Consider the following 22,182-nt stretch of genomic DNA (forward strand, 5'->3'; position numbering starts at 1 on the left):
GTTAGGTCCTAAGGACTCTTTATCTGTGTAAAATTTGCAACATAGATATGAATGATATTTCTGATCATTTAAGGCTAAATCTGAGCCATTGATATTGGTTACAAAACTCTCATCAAGATTAGGACTGCACCCTTCCATTTTATTGTATTAAAAATGAACATAGTAATATCTAACAGAAATTACTTCGGTGGCGCAACACAAGACATTGTAGTGCATATGTGTTGCAGAAAGCATGTTATCAGCAGCTTTAGAAAATTAGACCTCTCAATCTGTTCTAAGTTTGGTACCCAGAATCGTTTCACGCTGGTGAATACCTTGAGCAGTATATAGCAGTTTTCCTGGCTCCTCTACCTGTCCTGAGCTGAGCAGTTTTGTATCCCATTCCACTCGCAACAAATATATGAACAGGAAATAGTTTGAGAGAGGAAGAGTGAACATGAGGCATCTCTGACTTTCCCCTTCGTGTGGTCCCAATGAGTTTTCTGTCCCCATTTCTCTTCAGCCTCCCGCCAGGTTTTTTCCATTCTCGGTTATGCAGTTGGAGGCAGGGTGTTTGGAGTGATCTGACAATTTAACTTCTAGTTTTAATTTAATGTTTCACATGTGTTTTAGAGCTGAAGTAGAGATAGACAGCAGCAGCTGGAGCCAGCTGTAGCACACACCAGTGCTAGGCAGACAGACATCTTTTTAGTGTTCTGCTAAAGCACCTCATCTGTGACCACTGGCACACCAGCAAAATTTGACAGTGGTGCTGCGTTTTATATGAATGAGGATCTCCACGGCATAGTTGAGACTTGCATTGGAAGATAATGAAGAAGGATACTTTAGTGAATCTGATCCTGCTTTAGCAGTGAAGTAAGGTAGTAGTTATTGGCTAGTTCAAGTACAAAAAACATAAGTGCACTGTAGTGTAGCTATCAAAGAGCGTTTAGGAATACTACTCTGGGGAAAACTATAAATGCAAAAATAAAATAGAAGAAGAAGAAAGGCAATAATAGTAATTAGAAATTATGCACTTCCATGCCAATGGTTTGATACTTGATTAAGGATTTCCTACAGTATGGCTTTTGATATCTTGTAAGTCGTGTTAGTGTTAACTACCCACATGAAACCTGCTGTGAAAAAGCTTCAATAACAAGAACTATAATAACTTCATGAGGAATGTTTGAGTCATTGAGTTTAGTAAGTTATTGCTTAAGGCCTCTGCCAAAATAGGCTCGTTTATCATCCTGCAGACACTGTGACACTTAAAAATGAGTAAGTGCATGTTATGAGTACAAAAATATCTTCCTGATAGTCCATAAATCCTTATTGAAATAAAGGGAATAAAGGAAAGGCAAGGAGAATGCAGAGACAGCACTTAAACTGCTGTACATGAAATCTGGCTTTTGGATTAGCTTTAGATTTCCATCTACACAAGCCTATGGCATCCAGACGTTTTGCAAAAAGTAACGCTTTGGTGCTGATGCACATTAACTGACTGGGCTGCATTTGCATGACCCGTTGAAGCAGGAGGAGACCGCTAAAGGAGAGATGCCTTAAAAGCGCCCCCTGGGTCCAGGTGGCAAGAGGAAAAGAGTCCCATAATCCCTACATCCTAAAAAGTAAAAATATGTGCCCTAGTTACTTTGCAGTTTGTAACTTGTGCTTTTAATATCTTTTTCAGCTGTTCATGCTAAAAGTCTCGTAGCAATACTTCATCTTCTGGTTGCATTATCACAGTATTTTCGAGCACCAATCAGACTCCCAGATCATGTGTCCATTCAGGTTGTTGTTGTGCAGGTAAGAGAGGAGTTAAACAGCTTTCGATAGTGTTGTGAAATCGACTGAGGGGTTTCTTGAAAAATACATCTAGAGTTTCTGTTTGGGCGGGCATGTGTATGTCTCTGGCTGACAAGAAACACTTGTGCGTCTTCCCTGCTGACAATGCTTCAACCAGAAAAAGGCAGAAGTGCTTTCCCAGATTCAGCTGTGGCTCAGAATATCTTATTTTGATTGTGAAGTGGCCAGACTCTGACATTAAAAATATATGAAGCATTATTATTGTTGGAATGTGTTTGTTTATCACCCAGTATGATCTCTAGAATTATTATTTTTCCCATTTTTGACGGTCTTTTCACTTGTATAGAGATTCAAATCATTCTTGGCGCCGAATGATGAATTGTCACTGTTTATTACATTCAGATTCATGTTAGGTGACTAAATATTCTTTTTCAGCCTTGTGCATGCTAATTTAGTCTGATTACAGTGTTGGCTTTCTCATAAGCATGCAAAAAAATCCCATCATCTAAACCTTTTGCGTCAATCAGTCTCCTTATTAGAGCCTCATCCATGTTATTCTGTTCACCATTTTTCTTTCAGTTGGACTTGAGCTTGCTCTATTTTATTTGGCCTATTCCAAATTAATCTGCTTTTCTTTCTCTCCAATTAACTTTGCATTTATTTTTCACACTGTAACTGTCTGTATTTATGTATTTTAACTGATGTTACCCTGAAGTATCTGGTGCAAAGAGCTATTGGTCAAATTTTATGTGACTGAAAATCTGTGGGACAGATCTGAGAAAGTAACCACTCATTTTTGCAGCATTCAAATCAGTCAAGTTTTGTAATTTGGGGAGAGATCTGAAGGGGAGTCTCTGGTAGATGCATCACTGATGCCTGATAATGACTCATTGACTCTCAGACTCTGCTTCTTGGATTTCTCACAAAGAATGAAAGAGAACCCCAGCAAATCTGCACTTACATGTCTAAGGCTTCAGAGGAACATAACTTTCAAGCACTTTCCTTTGATTATTATAAATATATTAATTATACCGGTTTATCTGAAAGTTCTACCAAAAAGAGCTTAAGAAATCAGGAGTGCAGCAGTCAGGTCATCTTTGGGATGAGAAACTAAACCAGAAAAAGAACATAGTCTTAAAATAAAGAACCAGATCTTGCATGCTGCTGTCACTCCATATGTCCAGACAAAATTCCCATTGAAATCAATGGACATAATTGTCCTCTTGTTTAATAGGCTAATGTAGTTCAACAGCAAATCCACTGAAGTCAGTAGAGATAAACCAATTTAAAAACAATAAGTAGTGGGAGAATCTGGCTCACTGCTTTGCCTCTTAGCTACACAGCTGTAGCTCAGGCGCCAGCAAATTGCAGAGAAAGCATTTGCACCAGAATGAAATACAAGTGATGTTGCAGAAGATTTTACCCTGCAGAGCCAGTCCTTGGTGAAAGCCAATCAGTGGAACTCCAAGGCTATGCTGATTCCTATTAACATAGGGTGGGGGATAGTATTCTTACTGTAATTGTGGTTGAGACATTTTTCATTTTTATTTTATGGTGGGTGAGTTTTTTATTTTCATTTTCTAAATCTGTCTTTCATGTCCTATGGGATTGGTTCTGTATAATTCATCACGTACCCTTTAAACTCAGTGAAAGTTTTAATCAACCATCAGCAGATCCGAAAGCCTAATTTAGTGTTCAAACTTGCACGCCTCGTGTACAAACCCTCATACATTCTGTAAAGTAAGGTCACGCCTAGGGAAACTCGACAGACTATGTGGTAGCTGGTTTTAAATTCTATTCTGTATAGCTTGATAAAGGGAATAGTAGAGAGAGAGAAATAAAAGAACAAAGTACCTTTATGAAGTCTTCAAGGAAGACTATCCTAATCCATTTAATGATTTTTTTTAGATTTAGAAACACATAACATGTGAGGGTTGCTGTGTTGGCTGGGTATGGTTTATTGAAATAGAAACAAAGATATTTCTGAAACAAAAAATGTGCTTGTGCCCAATAGGTAATCAGCACAGTTCTTATGGAAGCTTGTTTCCTTTGGCCGTTTTGTACAAAAGCTGTTAGCAATGAGCGTAATATGCAATCAGGGTTATAAGCTGATTTGGGAAAAAATGTGATAGTTGGACCTTTTGTAGCTATTCTGTTATATTATTTTCTTTTCCTTCCATACTAATAGAATGAATAAATTTGAACAGAGCCCAGGCTTTGCTTGAGCATTTCTACTGAAACAAGTAAGAGCTTTTGTGGAGAGCTGGATCTTGGTATCATTTTGCCTCTTTTAAAAAATTATTTATTTATGCCATCCACAAATGGTTAAATGACAGATTGTTCGTGTGCAAGAGCTGTAAGAGTATAAGAATGCACTGGTAGAGCAGCCAGAATGGCTTCAGCGTATTCTGAACACTGAGACAGCAATTCTTGCGTGCGTAAACTACTGTTAAGCAAAGCTAGGAAATTAATGAGATTAGAAGAAGGTGTACATCACAAGCTTAATCTGAGATCATTGGTCCCACTGCCTCTCTGAAAGCCCTGGGAAGGTCTGAAATGTTTGTGAGCAGCGTTGCCTTCGGGTTCCCAAGAAGTCTTTTTTTGAACCTCTGACAAATGTATTTGTTCTTTCAAGCTCCAGAGTAGTTCTGCATTTTGTCTTGGTGGAGCAATTATAAAACATGATCCTCCAGATGAAACGGATAGAAGCAATACATAGGCAAAACCTATTCAAGTAGTGGGAAGGTTTTCAGAATGGGACTTTGTGTGGGAAATTAAGCAGTTGGCCATCAGTTATATAAAACTGCTGACATATAGCTGATGTGAAGAGGCTTGAAGAAGAGAGAACTTTTTCATTTCCAGACATATTACCCAAATTTCAGATGTATTTTTTTGTTCTAGGAGTAGTCACCAATTTAAAATAAGTGATTAGGAAGATCTTTCATGGCTTTTAGTGGAGTCTTTCAGCTGTGAGGGAAGAAGATGCCAAGTGTGTCCAAATAAGGTCTTCTGTGGTCACTGGAATATGTGTCCAGCTTTTTAATGAGGAATCCTAATACATGCCTCATTTCTCAGTGACTTTCAAATCGTAGGTGTTGATTTTTATCATTTATTATTTCAGTTATAGTCACTGTTGTCTTTAAGGAACATCGCTGGACATTCTTTCAGTCCTCAGTAGCACTTTTTTGTACTTTCAGGAATATTGTGTCATTCTCTGTCTGATATAAAACAAACTTCACAACAGGTGGCACTGGTGTTAAGGCCAATTTTTGAGGTGGAGAGTTTTTAAAGTGCAAAAGATGTATGCAGAGCAGCCTTCGCAGAGAAGGTCCTTAGACTAGTGTTTCTAAGGTCCATTCTGATTGTTGCCGTTGGGACCAGTCTTTACAAATCAGAAGCATAGGAAAGTCTGTCTTGACATGTGCTGGTCAAATAAGTGACCAGCAGATGCATGTTGCTTTTGGGCAGTGTGGAAATTCCATTAATGTTAGTGATCAGATGCCGGGCACAGAACTAGTGTTTGATGTCTTTTTTTTTTTTTTTTCTTTCTTTGGTTTTTTTTTTTTTTTGACAACAATGTGATTAAGGTCAGGAACTCATCTTGATACTAATTGCAGTTTATCAAAAGGGAAATATGTTTTATATTGGTACTGGAGCATGTTTCAAGCTATTTGAGCATGTTTGCAGAGGGAAGATAGAGTATTAGAAGCCTTTTTCTTCTCCTATATCACCAGTCTGGGCACTGAGAGGTACAGTTGCCATTGCTATGATGCCCAACTCCTCTAGGAGACAAGAGCGATGGCACTTTTGCTCCGTTGGCATGTCAGAGTCATCATCAGGAAGAAATAAAAGTTTCCTTTCACTCTGCAGCAAAGGGAAAAATAAACAAAAATCCCAGAGTGGAATTCTAACTTGAGCTACCATAAAATAGATTGTAACTTCAAGTGCAAGTACTTGCTGCTGTCTGCACAAGCTGGAAATGAAGATAGCCCGAAGAGATGTAGTTTTTCTCAGACTTTCAAGATATGTGACAGAAGATGTCTCAGCAGCTGTTGTGTGCCCCCTCTTTCAGTATTTTCAGTGTTATCAGTAACACACTGGACTTTCTCTGTCTTTTTAATGTTCACAGGTCCTCCCTCAATGCGTTTTTAACCATGTGCAAGATGTTTAGTAACAGGGCTTTAAAAAATATAACACAAAACATCTGAAACTATAATCTAGCTAAAATGACAGTTCAGATTACTCCAAGTAGCAGTTTGGAATGACCCAGGGAGTGCCATGGATGGCTTTCTTGCAGAAAGTAAGTTTGATCCTCATATATTTTAGCAATGCACCCTGGCCAAATCCTCAGCACATCATACACCGAGGACTGCCTTAGGTGCTATGTTCTCCAAGGCAGGGAAGAGCAGCAGCCCCAGTTCACATGCCATGAAGGACTTTTCCAAAAGGTTGTCCTCCTTTTCTCCTTTCCATGTAGAAGGCAAACATAGGACTAGCATAAATTTATTTTTCTCATTTCCTTGTCTGACAGGGAGTGAAGAATCATGAATAATTGCCTAATGTCTAGACTTTACATGCAGTCGTCAGCATTCGCCTGACTTTTCCTTCTGTATTGCAAAATTTTACTAATTCCAGTGAATAGAATTAACAGAAAGAACACAAAGAGAGGCAAAACATATGTGTGATATTTACACCACCACCAGATGACTGCGATCAGCATCCTGGAAACAATGTCAAATTTTTAAACTCCTTCATTTTACAACTGACTCAGAAAGCAACCTCTTGAGTTGGCTTCTGCCATTTTGTGTATAGCTGCTAGACACAGGCCACTCACCACCAACTGCGAAGAACTTCTCACATCTGAAGAACACTGGAGTCAATGCATATATTAACACCAAGGTGACTAGGGTCTGGAGCAGGCTGTGAATGATTTATCCTCCATTTTGGTTTTCCATCACAAGCATCACAAGAGCTCTTTGTGTGGAGAGAAGCCAGAAAAGTCCCATGGCAGGGGGGTTGGAAATAGATGATCTTTAAGGTCCCTTCCAACTCTAACCATTCTATGATTCTATGATTCTGTGAAAAGGAAAACACTGAGGCAAAAAGAAAGTGTATGAATGGGGTAGGAAGAACAGATAGCCTGGGAGCAAGATTTTTGCAAAAGAGAAGCACAGGCACCATCTGCCAAGCTGTTCATTGAAATACAAGGTTTAATTCAACTCACCTATATATACCTCTACTAAAATACTTACATATGTGGTTAGGTGTTTCAAATGTCTTGCTGAATTGGGGCCTTTAAAAGAAAAGTGAATTAAGAACAATGGAGAAAGGAAAAGAAATACTTCCTTCTACAGGTGGAGTTTCAAGTTTCTTGTTAATGTACAAAAGAGTTTTCTGAAATACTTGCAAGGTGAAATAATATATCACTGTAAGTTTGTTTTAAAAAAGTTCTCATTTTGCAGATTTCTTATCTAATTATGTTTGTGGATCACAAATAAATTTTTATTGTACCCTAAGCATTTAACTTTACTAAGAAAAATGTCACTTTTTTATTTTTTCCAGAAACGAGAAGGAATCCTCCAGTCTCGGCAAATCCAAGAGGAAATAACTGGTAACACTGAGTATGTCAACACCACTTTTGCCAGCCATTCAGTAATTGAACACAGATGCGTCTCAGAAATTCAAACATTTGCTGATATTTAGATTTCGGTATTGGGGTTCCAAGGAAGATGATGCATCAGCCAGTGACTGTATTTTAGCCTTTTCAAGAGCTGCAAACATGCATCTAAAAATACAAAAGGGTGAGGAAATATAGAGCTGGGGAACTAAAACCAGGAGATCAGGATAAAAGAGAAGACAGAGTGAAGATATACAAAATCTCTATTTTATATTTATCTGCTATTAATCTATTTCTGTATTTATTATATTTCTTATTTTTTTTAATTCAAAAGTCCTTCAAACAAACAAGAAAGATATACCTCATTCCTTTATGTTGGTATTTATTTGACAGAGAAGTAGGTTCTTTCAAAAAGAAACATGATATGTCTATTTTTAGGTGTTTGGACTTTGGGGATGTAAAAAGATGGTAGTACAAGCTCTGTACATGTTCTCTCACTGAACAATTTATAACAGAAAAGTTATTCCAAACCAACAGAAAGCAATAGTAGAATATGCTAGTTTCTAATAGAATGGAGAGAAGATGGACTATTGATTTATTATTAATCTTTATGGATTTGTTTATATGTAATAGGTTTATGAGGGATAAACTGGAGCAAAATGCTGAAGTCCTTAAGAACCCAGTCCAAGCATTGTTTTGGCTGCAGTTGTATTGTGGTTGGTGTGGTAAATGCATCTTTAAAGCAGAGGGAAAAGTTTTCACAAAATCAACATGAAAAAGCCTTCTTCACTCAGGCAAGGTGTGTTGACTTGGTTCAATAGTAGGAAATCTGAAATCTGGCTTCCCATGAGACTTTAGTGAAGCCAGAAGATATTATACTGGTAGACTCTAAGACTAATCCAGGTTCTCAGTTGGAGTAATTTGATGAAGGTTTTCTTAATTTCATGGATCTACTCTAGTTTTCACCAAGCTTAAGATCTGGCCATGTATGCTGTTTTCTTTTGCAGCACAATGTTTGCAAGTGAATTATATATAACTGTGTTTTGTTCTTTTTGGTTTGTTTTTTGTTGGTTTTTTTTTTTTCATAGGGCATTGTCAGGAAGGCATGGTAAGTTCATTTGATTATTATCTTTTTCTTGATGCAGCCAAAGTGTACATTAGTTCTGCAATGGGTCACTTTGATCAAACTCCAAGGAAGTAGAGAATTTCAAGTTGCCCTGTCAAATACATAAACCACAGGCTATTGTGGCAGTTAACAAAAGGAAAAAAAGCATTAAAATCAATCTGACCATCTTTAAAACATATTTCATTGCTTTTCAGCATGTGTTAATTTGCAGGTGGTTTGTGGTTTAACCTCCAGAACACTACTGTAATAGTATTAATGGTCTTAAGTTCCCAGCATAATGTGGAATTATGTCTTATCAAAAACTAGCTGGTGAACCCATCGGCATTCTTGCATACATTACTTACTTAACACTTTAATGACTTTGAGTCATTATTCAACAGGCCTAAACACCATGCAAGTTACTGTGCCTTGTATGTCTTGCTGCTAGTATTGAGACTGGCCAAATACCTGGCCAACAGAAAACACTCATATGAGGAGCTTAGGTGAAGTCCCACCAATAATTTAGCATTTGTTTCTTGTATTATTTCAATGGCTGCGTTACAGCTGATTTAAAAGGCTACATGCATGACGTCTTTTCCCAATGATATCCCTGAGCAGTCTTACTTTGTATAAATTCTGCCTTCTACAAATGCCTTTGGATCTACTATAGTATTTTTTTATTGAGGAATATGAATGTACCTTGTTGTGGGGTCATTTGCTATCATTCAGGTCATTGTCAAAATGAAAATTACTCAGAAAAGGCTCTGGTGCCTTTTTATTTTATATTTTTTCTGTTTTCTTCAGAAGGTGACTGCAGTATCGCTCTAGTCATGCTACCCTAGATTGCCTGTCCTGCTGCTGATGTCCTAAATTGCATATCAGAATGGCCCAAAAACATCTATACAAAGGATTATATTGCAGCTGTGTAATCGTAAGCTTGCTTGAGGTGGTTAATAATATAGCACACCACAATGCAGTCAGTTGCCTATGGGGAAAATCTTTCTCTGTAGATGTAGTGACTCTAGATGTAAACTCACATTCTTCTGCATGCAATCATTTGGTTACTTAGCTCCCTGTATCTGGCTGTTTAAGATTTTATGCATAAAGGTACCATTCTTTGCTCATTTTTTGAGGAACAGGGTTATTAGGTAATCCAAATCCTACTTGAAAATTATGCTTTTTGTAAATAATAGAGAATAAGTTACTAGAAGCTTATAGCAAGACAGCAGTATGCAAAATACGTGGTACTTGGAATACAAAGAGAATACATTGAAACCTTTTGCTGACTCTTTTGTCTTAAACCACCATGTGCCTTAGCAAGTGTTTATTCTGCATTTGGACAACTGCTGCTCAGTTTAACACCTCTGAATGTTTTTCAGAAAGGGATGCATTTGATACTTTATTTGACCATGCTCCAGACAAGCTCAATGTAGTGAAAAAGGTTGGAAGGTTTTTACTTTTAAAATACATAATATGTGCATGTGCATGCTTGTATGTATTGGTTTGTACATGTAGAGTGAGTGTGTATGTATATAATATATAATTGGCATAGTTTGCATACATTAAATACATTTAAGCTTTATGCTTAGATATACAAATTCATTACTATAATGTTACTTTTTATTAATATTTAGGAACATAAACTTAACTTTGGAACACAGAACAACATATAGTTATGAATTCATCAAGTTTCCATCAAAAAGAAGTTCTCACAAAGTGTGTGTTGAGTAGAACCCAACTGGTAGATTGAGTGTACTGGTGCCAAGGAGGTATCCAGTTTACAACTGCCAGGGGCCTGACCTACAGTATTTTGGCTGCTGTCAGATTTGACTGGAGTCCAATTACCCACTTCCCTATGGTCTGCTGCACGTTTTTTTAAGAAGTAGTATGTTTTAACAGTGTATTTTTATTTATATACATAACGTTCATTTTATTTCTGTTCTTCGTTCTTGGAAATTTTATTTTTTTATATCACATTTCAGTTTTAAAACTTAAAACTTGTGTTGCAGTCTCTTCACTCATGGAGATTCTCTTCTGAGTGGAGGTCATACTGCATGCATTGAACTGCTGCCCTATGAATAGGTTTTCACTACATTGTTGTGATATTTCAGACTCTCATCACCTTTGTGAACAAGCATCTCAATAAATTGAATTTGGAGGTCACTGAACTGGAGACCCAGGTAGGATTTTACAGCCTTTCTTAAAGGGGAGGGTTAGTTTGCACTATGTGCCCAGTCTTATCCAGAAATTTCATTGAATTATTATTGATTGCACTCTAAAATGTTATTTCAGCAGGAAACCCTTCAATTCTAAACATGTTTGTATGAAGAAGATTCTCACTAATTAAGCAGAGAAATCACAAGGACAGCTAAATTTCTCTAAAACATTTCTGTACTTCCAGTAGCATAAAAATTAATTAAGAGATGTTACTTCTTGGGCACTGCCAAGTGTTGTAAGCAGAACCTGTGCTTGTTTTGATCAGGAGAGGACTCTGTCCACTTGGTTTGATCCAACGTCAAGCTGAACAGTTGTTTCCTGCCTACCTTTACACAAGCACACAATTGCATGGGATTACAGTGACTCTATTCAGTGAAATATGTTCTTGAGAGTAAAGCTACTCAAGTGTATAGGCAGCTGTACAGTTGGGCTGCAGACTTGATTGCACCACAGAAATAATGTGGTACATGGTCTTTTTCCTTGTTCTCAGCTGCTAAATTGGCTGGAAAGAAGCTAAAAGAAAAGCTTAATCTTGCTTTATTAATACCTCCCCGTGTGTACAATTGCAGCAGTTATCATAAGAAAATTACAAAGTCAGGCAGGAAGGATGGTATCCAGACTATCAAAAAAATTAGGTGTCTTGAGGATAGGCTTTATTTTATGTCTTGATTCATGTTATTAACAATCTCTGGTTTATTTAAATATCAGCCAATCTGATAGAGATTTTTCAAAGTTAAAATTAAAATATAGATGGAAATAATGTGTAAGGGCTTTCAGAAGGGTGTTCCCTATGCCTGCTTATTGCATTGTTTACTTTTGGAAAAAACATATTATTCAAATGTACCTAGAAGCCCCTTAAGTGTTTATATGAAACAGTATTCCTTCAGATGAGAGACTGTATTTCTATCAGTTGAAGAAAAATTATCTACATCAGGAAGGTGATGGGTTGCTTCAGATCTCACTCAGTTTGACTGTGAGGGTATATCAATGCACTGACAGACCTGATGCCACGGGGGTAAGAGTGAGAGGCCTTTAACAAAATCATGGATGTTGCTATTTTTTTAGATAGAAATGAACATATATCATAGTGATTAGGCATCTTCCATCTGTAATTATGTACACTTAAAATTCAATTGACACAGACTTGTAGAACATGAACAAAGATAATTCTCTGTTCCTTTATTTCCTCCAATATACTGAATTTCAGTGCAATCATGAGATTGCACCTTCATTCTGTTTTTCTCTGCTCAGGGAATGCATGCCATTTGAGAGCTTGAAATGTGGCTGTTGTGATTCCCCACAACTAGTAGAATAGAAAGCAAAGGCATGGATCAAAGCCACTGACCACCTCTCTTTCCAGGGACTTCATTCTGCATGTGTATTTTAGCATTAGGTCAGTTTTGGAGAAGACAGAACATACTAACTAAAGGAAAGGAATCAAAGTGAGATAAAATCTCTTAGTTGCAGTTTAAAATATTTGTAGTAGTAGTTTGTTGACAGTTCTGCATTAGGCAATATATATTTTGTTCATTTAGCAAAGCAATGAGTTATTCTTCAGAAAATGTACTGAGAAGTCTTTTTTACAGTTTGCAGATGGTGTGTACTTAGTCCTGCTAATGGGTCTCCTAGAAGGCTATTTTGTTCCTCTACACAGCTTTTTCTTGACTCCTGATAGTTTTGAACAAAAGGTAATTAGATTTCATTTTTCTGTTAAAAACAAATAAACATATAAACATGTCTAGTAGTACAAGGATGACACAAACTTTTCCACTTAAGTTTGATGTAAATAGCTGAAATCAAGAGAGGACTGTACTGATAACTGTTTCCAAGCATTTTTTAAGATCTCAGTATTAATGCTTATCCGGAATAAAAGGGAAATTTATATTAATGACGGAGTGGTTAGCAAGTATTAACTGATTTTGGCAGCCATTGTCTGATGCTGTCAATGAACCAGACTTACTGTTCGTTAAGTGTATAAAGAATTATACACATGAATTGATGAGAGAACCGATTTTTTTGTGTCCAAAATCTGAGAATTTAACATTTGAAAGTTTTCATGTTTTTTGGAAGCATAAAGGCATATATGTACAATGTATCATTTTAAGACAAATCATTACCTCAGTGTCTGTTGCTACCCAGGCAATTCAGCTGTGTATTCAAGACAAGAGCACTTCATGAGCCATCATGTTCCAATTTTTAAACTTGCGGGAGGTGGGCTATTCTTACTTATGGGTATTACTAGTTCACAAGTTATTTTTCAATTATTTTGATATTTCTGAAACTACCATCACCACCTAGCAAAAAACAATGGATTCCATGGACCAGATCTTCCACTGATAAATGAAGCCCTGACTATTTTTTTCCCTTCTGAGTATCTAGGTCTGCAGCTTTAAATACCTCTTGTATTGACCATTGGATATACAGTATACTGTATATAGTTCACAGTAATGACTACCTTTATTATATTACTAGGTCCTCAATGTATCCTTTGCGTTTGAGCTAATGCAAGATGGTGGATTGGAAAAACCAAAGCCAAGACCAGAAGGTATCTATTCTACTATTTTCTATCTCCTTAAAAAACTGTGTTGGATCCAGATCTCATCTCATAGGATTATGGTATAGTTTAATAAAAGTTAAAATGTTAATCCAAGAGTGAAAGGCAAGATACATTTTTGAAGTGCTTAGGTAACTGTATTTTAAATGGCTGATAGATATGCTTTTTCAAATGTTGCAAGGCTTCCTTTCTTAAATGGCCAGGGTAGGATTTGTGTGACCAAACATATGCAGTAATACTCAGATATTCACTGAAAGAAAAAGAATACAATTGTGAACGGTGTCACTGGCAGATATGAATTGCTCCAACTGCTCCATTTTCCCCGATCCCGCATCTTCATACTAAACCTTAAGTATTCCAGTGTAATTTACAAGATTTTCACAAGAGGTAGATGTTGTGGAAGAAGAATTTCAAAGGTTCATATAACTGCCTTTGAATGCAGAACCTAAGCAAGCATATTTAAATTAGATTTTAGAGCTGATGACTGAAAGTAAAATGTATCTTCAGGGAAGATGAAAGTTTTCCTGCTGACTTCAGCAGGACCAGGATTCCACTCCTCTTTGCTCATATAAATACAGTTTAAATGCAGCTTTTCGGGCTGGATACAGGGCCCTTGATTCACCATGTTATAGGGTACTGTAGTGGTTCCTCCCATGAGAAGTTACCACTTCTTACCATGCAGGAGCTGGATGTGCAGCTTCCGCTCCATTCTTCCCAACAGGGTGGTAGCTGGGCTTCTGCTGGTTACCTACCATAATAATCAATATACATGAGTGAGAACCTGACGTGTTTTCAAGACCCATTGCAGATTCACATTCTATGGTGCATGCAGTCTTTTCCTGCCGTAATATTGGATTGTCATTCCCTGAGGAGTTGATATAAGCTAATACTCAGAGTTTTACTTACAATAGTAAGGGCTCTCTGGAGATTCAGCCACACATCACTGAATTAAGTTCTGCTCCATTCTGCTTATTTTCCATCCCTCCCAACCTCCACATCATAACAGCAGCAGACATACGCACACACACACAAAAATATCTCAGGATTGAGCCTATGCTACCTACACATTTAATCTTGACCTACTCAGCCTATTTTTTCACTTCTTTTGATTGCTTGAACTCTTCTCCACAGTCATGCTTAACCAGTAGTGACTGTATCAGAACCTTTTATGTTTGAAATAGTCAAAGAGAGAAGGGGGAAATAGTGAAATCTAGGGATCCAAGTAAAACAGAGAGTATCTGTGATCCCTTACTCCCCATGGAGGTTTAAAATTCTTATGGCATTTAATTTTTCAGGTATTTATTGCTCTAGGGGACAGCTAATTTTTCCAGTATAAATCAAGCCATAAGGATATTTCAGCATATATAAGACATTTCTTGTGCAATTATTGAAATGCTTAATATGAAACTTCCTGCCCAATGTGAATGGAAAAACACATCTGTTTTATGTGTTGTTACATTGGGCACAATGCCCGTACTTAAAATTTCCAGTGAGCAAAAGAGTATTGAAAAGGATCTTACCCTAAATGTGTATACTAAATACTCTTTAAATTCCTACACTGTTTCTTTGAGGTTCTTGAGGAAAAAATATGCTGAAAAGTGCTTTAGAATATGAAAAACATATTTAGTGGAAAAAAGAATGTGGTTAAATAAATGAGTATGAAAACCAGTGATTTTTATGGGGTCAACAGTTTATTTGGGTTATTTGCAATATAATTGAAAAGGTATTAAAAAGCTTTCTGTGACCTTTTACTTTAAAAATGGCTGGACTGTTAATCTACTGAGTCTATAACGAATTCATTTGCAGTTTGAGCTTTTTCAGATTACTTCTTGAAATGTGTAAATCAAAGCCAAACTCAACTTTCTCTTTTTTGAAAACTGCAACCAGTAAAATGTTATATATGTTGGTCAAACACATGTAGCAATGGAAAAAAGTCATCTTTCTCTGGGACTGTGCTTTTTAGTTTGGACCTTTCTGTGGAATTCTGTTGTGATGGTGATGGAGTCTTCTGGTAACTTTGCAAAGACCTGTCAAAGTTCTCTCTTTATTCATTTGAGGTTCTGTATTAGGAAATAAAGATGTTATGCAGCTTGCTGCTAGCCTGGAAGAAGAAACTTCCTGAGTTATATGCAAACAGCACTGCAGAGTATAACATGATGTTGTGGGAGCAATGTGCCCTTCCTGTAGCTTTTGGCATTTTCTCTTCACCTTATAACCAACATTTTTGATCTGATTCATTAAGAGCCACAAATACGTGTGGCCATGGTTTCATGACCATGCATAGGATTAGCATAAAATTAAGATTTGAGTATTTTCACCCTTTGTCCATGGAAGTCAGTTTGCCGTGTAGCTTATATCTTTAGCCCTTCAAAGTTTGCATACTTTGGGACACCATGCGTATGTTTGATAGGATTCATTCTTCAAAGTATAACCCCTTCACAATCTGTGAGTAACATCAATGTAGATAAATATAATGGCAAAACTATCTGATGATTAAATACAAAATTTACTAGGCTTACTTGGAGGTTTTGAAAATAATGGGAATATGTACACCATCTGCTTTACACCTTCATGGCCAACTCCAAGAACCAAAGTTAGGAGACTGAGTTGCTATACAGTCAGCAGAAAGTCATAGGATAATTCTTATTCTTACTCTTTTCTTTCTGAGGACAATTCTAAGTCCCTGTGTGAGATTGAATATTCCTTGAAGCACTAGCCTGCACTGCTGCAGTAGTACTTGTCAGTTTGTTTTATAGATTTCTTGTGAAATAATATTGACTTTCTCAACAACTTCTCTTGGAAACAGCAGGTATTCATTAGCTTTTAGTTTCATATAAATCCTTTACTTTAGATGTTGAGTTTCTAAGGACTGATTCAGCCATGTAGATCAACTAACCCAAAGCATTTTCAGAAATGTCTTCGAGGGGCACTTGTACACCTAGCTTCTTTAGATCCTTTAGAAAATTTAAACTTGTCTCTAGCTATCTTGCTGAAATTAGGCCTAATAAAGGATGTTTTAGCCCAGAATGGGCCAAGGCCTGCAATTCTTACGTAAAAGGAGACTTCCATTGGTTCCTGCCTGATGATTTTTTTCAAAATCATTACTTTTCAGCCACAACGGACTGAAGTTTCAGTCATATAAAGACACGTAATCCTAGGCACAATTTGTCTCGTGGGTGTCTGAACCTTGGTTGCGTTTCTACATCAGCACCATTAGCCATTTGTATCCCTAATTAAAAGTGGTTGAAATAATGATTTTTGAGTTGCCAGTTTAAAAAATGCACTTTATTATATTTCTGCTCTTTCTTACTATCTTTCTGATTCGAATGTTCATGGATATGGAGCTGAGTAAGGAAAGGTAGTTTTAGGCAATTTTAGGTACTTTTGCTGAAAATCTTTTGAGCTAATGAAGTTACTAATGGTTTTTTCCCTTGTCTTTTTTTCTAGATATTGTAAATTGTGACTTGAAGTCTACACTGAGAGTACTGTACAATTTGTTTACCAAATACAGGAATGTGGAGTGAAGAATTGATTTTGGACGTAAAGAAATGCTAACAAAGAAAGCATCATAACTAGCATATTTTTCATCGATATTCCTCTGCATCTTTATCCTAAAAGGAACTAAACCATTTACCTGAAGATCTTTTAATTGATTATTCTTGCACTACTATTTTCATAGTAGATTTAAAACTAATATAAATTATGAAGAAAAAGGTTTGGAGGAAGGTATTTGAGTATATTCTGTGAGAATTCATGTCTCTATAGTAACTGTCCTCACACTGCTTTGTAGTAAGTGAAACAAGAATGAAAAAAACACTTAGTAACTTTAATTCAAATCAGCCTTTGAAGCCAATCGTAGGAAGATTCAACACTGAGTATCTATTTTAATATTTTTACATGTATATTTTCTGATCTGGGGATTTTCTATCTGCGATAAGATGATTCCATTCTAATTATGAGAAACATTCATGGGGAGAAATGGTTAAATACTCTTGTTCACTTCACGGCTAAAAAGAGACTTTCTTAAGCACTTAACCGGATTAATTTATATTTCCGGTGCTGTTGGGCTTAAATTTTATGGGTACAAACTGAAGTGGCTACTCATTCCTTCAGACTTATTATAATATGATACTCTGCTTTAAATATGTGTTATTGAGCATTCCACATAAGCAGGTTTTGCAGCTTGTCACTTGATTTTGTTCAAGGAAGAGATCTTTTTTGCAAAGTACACATTTCAGGAAAACACACCTGTATAATACAGTTTCCCTATAATATTTGTATTATTACATAGTATTAGAAAGTAAAAGAATGGCTTGTTTTTCTTTTAGTAGTTTTAGGTTGCAAGTATAGATTTATTGCTAAATAGGATTTAGAATCTGTCCCTTTGTTTGATTTTATGAGGAATGTATTTTGCTGCATAATGTCTAACACCAAAAAAAAAAAATTTCTTTTCCAGAAACATTCCTGTAGCCTTTCAGATACAAAAGCACTGCTTTTAGGGCAAAACTACTCCCATCTGCAAATTCTCCGTTACGGTGTAAGATTCTTTGGTCATTTTACATGGCTATAAAGAGAACTTTTTTCTAATCATAACCAAGTATAAGCTGTTATCCATTCAGTTTTAGCTTTAACAAAGACACAGAAGGGAAATGGGAGTTGATTCTTCCCTTAGACTTGATATCAAGCACCAGTTATGTTTTCCATAAAGAAGCTGATAGACACTGCCTGACACAACTGTTAATCATCAAAAACTGCACTAGCATAAGTTGAAAAGTAAATTAATATCAAGACCTCTAGCAAATGACTAGTATTAGAAGCTTTTCTAAAAGAAGTGTTCCGATGCAACCACAGGTTCTTGGGGTCCTGGGTTACACAGTGAGGAAAAAAGTCTTTAGGCAGAAATTACTGGACAACTGTTTAGAAATCTTTGGACTGCTTAATGCAGGAAGGAGACTTGTTAATAGTCATCCAATTGTGGCAGAATTGGTATAGGTGAAAGGGAAAGCAATCTGTCAGGTCTTGAGTCTGTTCATCTGAAGAAGTGCAGTGCTGGCAAGAACAGTCAATACCAGCTACATGTTACTTAGTGTATAAAGGATTACGTGTTTTTCAATTTTCCAGTTTGTTTTTTTTATGTAGAGTTTCCAGTGCAACGTCAGCAAAGGGAAGAGATGCAATTATGTTCTGTCTTTGATTAACACTAATTGATGTTTAATAACAGGATGATACTAACTTCTGCTGGGGGGCCACAGAAATTATTACTCTGAGAAGTAAATATCAACTGTTGCAAAGGAACGTCAATATTTAATTCAGAGGACAGTACCTGGATGTTTTCTGAACTCAGAAATTTTTATCTGATTGTTACAAGCATTCTAAATGTCTTTATTAAAATACTTTTACCTCTATATTTTTAACTGAGTTTCTGAAACTAGAGGTGCAGAAAATAACAATTATTTGCCTTTTACACAGGTAAATAACTGGAAATTTTGAGCTTGGTGAAAATGAACGTGTTTTCATTAAATCTTTAATATCTGAGAAGCTAAATGATAAGAATTAGCAAAGCATTTTTTGAGCAAACTGAGACAGAACTTCTCACGTATATACCAGCAGCCATTTCAGCTTATTTTAGTTTCACATGTAAGTTTTTCATTTGCACACCTAGATTGCAGTAATTGTAATTTTTTTTATTAATTAATTGTAATTAATTAAAAAATGCATGATGGTTTTTCTGCAGATCATGCTCAGTTGAATACTCTCTTACATCTCAGTAATGCCAAAACATTTTGATTGCCTTTGTTTTCAGGAGTGCACTTTCTTTAAAGAGGAGATTTATAACTGTAAAGGAAAAAGGTTAGGAATAGTGAAACTGTTTTTTACCTGGACTTGAAAATAAGTCTTAGTGTGCTATATTGGTATATGTTATTGGAGATTTTGAATTCTGTCAGACTCCATTTTCCATCCTTAAAAAATATAAAACTGAGACAGAATGATGAAATCCTTATGCTGAAAGGCAATTAAGGAGAACCATAGAAACATTTAAACAATATCCAACCTTTACACAATTATCTATCCTATGGTAAGAATTTATGTAAATTAAAATCTGCTATATAAACAAAAGTGTCCTATGTTCCTATGTAAAAACAGACCCATGTGATAGTTTTAACATATTCACACAAAAAGTATATGCTGCCATGTAGGAGTGGGTCACTGCTTATATTTTTGACAGTGTAGATTTAAATAGCTATCAGATAACTATGAAATCTAATATACAGATTATATCTAATATTTATTGCTTTGATACAGAATATTATAGAAATATAGAATACTACTGTAGACAGTTTGCTCTTTAGCAGTCAGTGTAAGCCAGCACCTTCCTACAGGGAAGTGAAATGTTAAGTTAGCTGTGCCAAATTCTGCTGACACCTATGATGCTTTTGTTCTTGATACACAGTGCTGTGTGCTGATGTACAGCTGAATGCAGAATTTTCCTGTTTATATTAAGATAGAAGTTGTTTAAGTTTTAGGTCAATCCTGGTTTTATTTATAATTACTTTAAATGATTAAATAGATTCAAATCTATGGATTTATCCTATATAAGGTATGAACAGCCACCTGGAGAGGCCAGTTTCTCTTTTGGTCCCAGACGGAGCCTCTGATCTCAAGGCTGCTATCAGCACTTTGGCTAGGTTTCTAAAGCCAGGTACTATGAATCCAAGCCACTGCCTTAAGATCTTGTGGTATTTGGATCTCATCCACCAGAACTATGTGCTTGTTTGTTGGGCTCTGTCACATGAAGGACCACAGGTACCTGAGTCCACCAAAAACTGGCAGATTATTAGTCTGCTTTGAGTAACAAACAAACAGTAAACATGTCTGCTGCTGGGACACTATGAACTGCCAAAAGAACAGAGTTTTCAGTGCTTCTCTGACTTCTAATCCACCTATTACATCTAGCAATAGGGTAACCAGATTTGTTTTGTGGTTGGAGGTAGTCGTCCTTTCCCTATTGATGGATCCTGGCATGCCTGTCAACCACACAAAACTGTTACTTTTTTCAAAGAGGAGCTACAGATTCTTAATATTATGTCAAAAAGATGTTGTCAAAATAATTATCTAAAATCCTAGTATCTTGAGGTCAACTCCTTTGAGATTTCTTTCCCAGCTGACTGGCACTTAGTTGCCATGAGAACAGGCCCTAGAAAAAAGGTATTGAAGGAATCTTTGCATAATTTTACCTGAGACACACACATAAAGTCCAGAATTGGATTGCTCTGTATTTCCTATGGAATACAGAGGCACCAAGTTCCTTGTTTAATAAGCTGACTGCAGAACAGCTAGTTCTTTACATTTCTCAGTCAGTAGATATCTTCCTGTCATAGGGGGACAGCAGCCCTTGCAGCTACATAGTTGAGGAATTCAAGTGGACTGGCAAGTGGTGGATAAGGTCCTAATCGGCTTCATTTGACTGTGGACCAAGATGCTGATTGGCATATCTCCATGTAAACCAGTGGCATTAAATCAACAGAGCATTTGATCCTTTCTGTTTTACAGAGGGTTACAGTACTTGGGAATGGTTTACATTCAGGTAGACTATATTGGTTTAGGTAAATGCTACTTGGTTGACTTTTGTTCTTATTTTCTTAAAGTATGTTTTTAAATTCATGTTTCAGATTAATTTAGCAGACACCTTACTGCAAGCCACAGTGTTGTAAAGCAGAATAGCTTTTAAAAGTAATGGGTTTATTTCACTGGAGAAAAATATATATGATATTTAATATACTAGATACTAGCTTTAGGGCTAGTTTTTGTTATTCATGTCTTCCTATCAAAACAGCCTTCGTGAATGGCCTGTGTGCCAAGCACCCAAAGAGAGAGCAGTGCCTTGAAGACCTCTTGCAAGATTTTCTGCACTGTTACCTAATAGACTTTTGTCATTTTACTCTGAGAATTAGTGTAGGTTTTCTCTTTAAAGGCTGAAGAAATCCTTTGTAGAAAGTTATAATTAGTTTAAAGTAAGGTATGTGTCCCTGCCTATGGCAGGGGCCTTGGAACTAGATGATCTTTAAGGACCCTTCCAACCTAAACTATTCTATGATTCTATTTTGTTTTGATGTATCACCTGAAAAATAGAGATAGCAGCACCAAAATTGCAAAATACCTCAGCATCCAAAGATTCTCCAAAGAGGTTTTGAATCATTTAACATTTACTAGGGCTAATTTTATGTATTTTGACAATATTTTCTGTGTGACCATTTCTTTTTGCAATAATGAGATTTTCTTTTCTAACAGTTTAATACTACACACTCTGCAACAATATTAGTGTCATTGAAGTATTTGGTTCTCAAGTTCAATATCAAACAAATTAAGAAAAATGAATATTTGCAAAATTTGTTTCTTAACATGCGTATCTGAAAATAAGGGTTAGTTTAAATTAAGCTGCATTGCCTTCAGCTGCAGAGTTAGTGGCTTTCACAGAATCTTATTTTATGTATTCTGTAAGTAAGAGACACTCTATTGCTAATTTTTTGCTGTGCTTTTTCTGAAACCTTTGTTATGATCCACAATAAAATTTGCACCTGAAAATCAATACTGTATGTTGTTGTTGGGTCAAAGTATGAGTTGTCTGATGAAAAATTAGGAAGGCTGTATGGTTTACATTCTCAGAGCTTCCAGACCTCTCTATGCATCTAACCTGTTCTCAGTTATCTCTTTGTGGGTGTATTCAGTGTTTATTATTATTTTCTGTGGGGGCTGGTGACAGCTGAAAGTGGGTTGGCAAAAACAGCCATGTAAACATATGCTTGAAATGATTAACAGCAGCAGGTCAGGAAAATGCCATATTTGATTCAAAATAGCAAAGTATACCTTTGCTTTAATATTACCGGGCTGAACACTTCAGTGGTGATA

The 22,182-nt window shown here is 36.4% G+C and overlaps 1 protein-coding gene across 1 annotated transcript in view; it reads left to right on the forward strand.

The window, feature by feature from the left end:
* Window positions 1–17,707, forward strand: part of PARVA (parvin alpha) — a 68,088-nt gene extending 50,381 nt beyond the window's left edge. Inside the window, exons 6-13 of the mRNA XM_074148763.1 lie at window positions 1,667–1,782; window positions 7,345–7,403; window positions 8,488–8,507; window positions 9,884–9,945; window positions 10,616–10,684; window positions 12,308–12,409; window positions 13,194–13,266; window positions 16,723–17,707. Coding sequence (XP_074004864.1) covers window positions 1,667–1,782; window positions 7,345–7,403; window positions 8,488–8,507; window positions 9,884–9,945; window positions 10,616–10,684; window positions 12,308–12,409; window positions 13,194–13,266; window positions 16,723–16,799 — 578 coding nt within the window. The 3' untranslated portion in view covers window positions 16,800–17,707. The remainder of the gene's footprint in view (window positions 1–1,666; window positions 1,783–7,344; window positions 7,404–8,487; window positions 8,508–9,883; window positions 9,946–10,615; window positions 10,685–12,307; window positions 12,410–13,193; window positions 13,267–16,722) is intronic.
* Window positions 17,708–22,182: the final 4,475 nt, after the last annotated feature.

The sequence above is a fragment of the Numenius arquata genome, chromosome 6 (genome assembly GCF_964106895.1).
Source record: "Numenius arquata chromosome 6, bNumArq3.hap1.1, whole genome shotgun sequence".
In the NCBI taxonomy this organism is placed as follows: Eukaryota; Metazoa; Chordata; class Aves; order Charadriiformes; family Scolopacidae; genus Numenius; species Numenius arquata.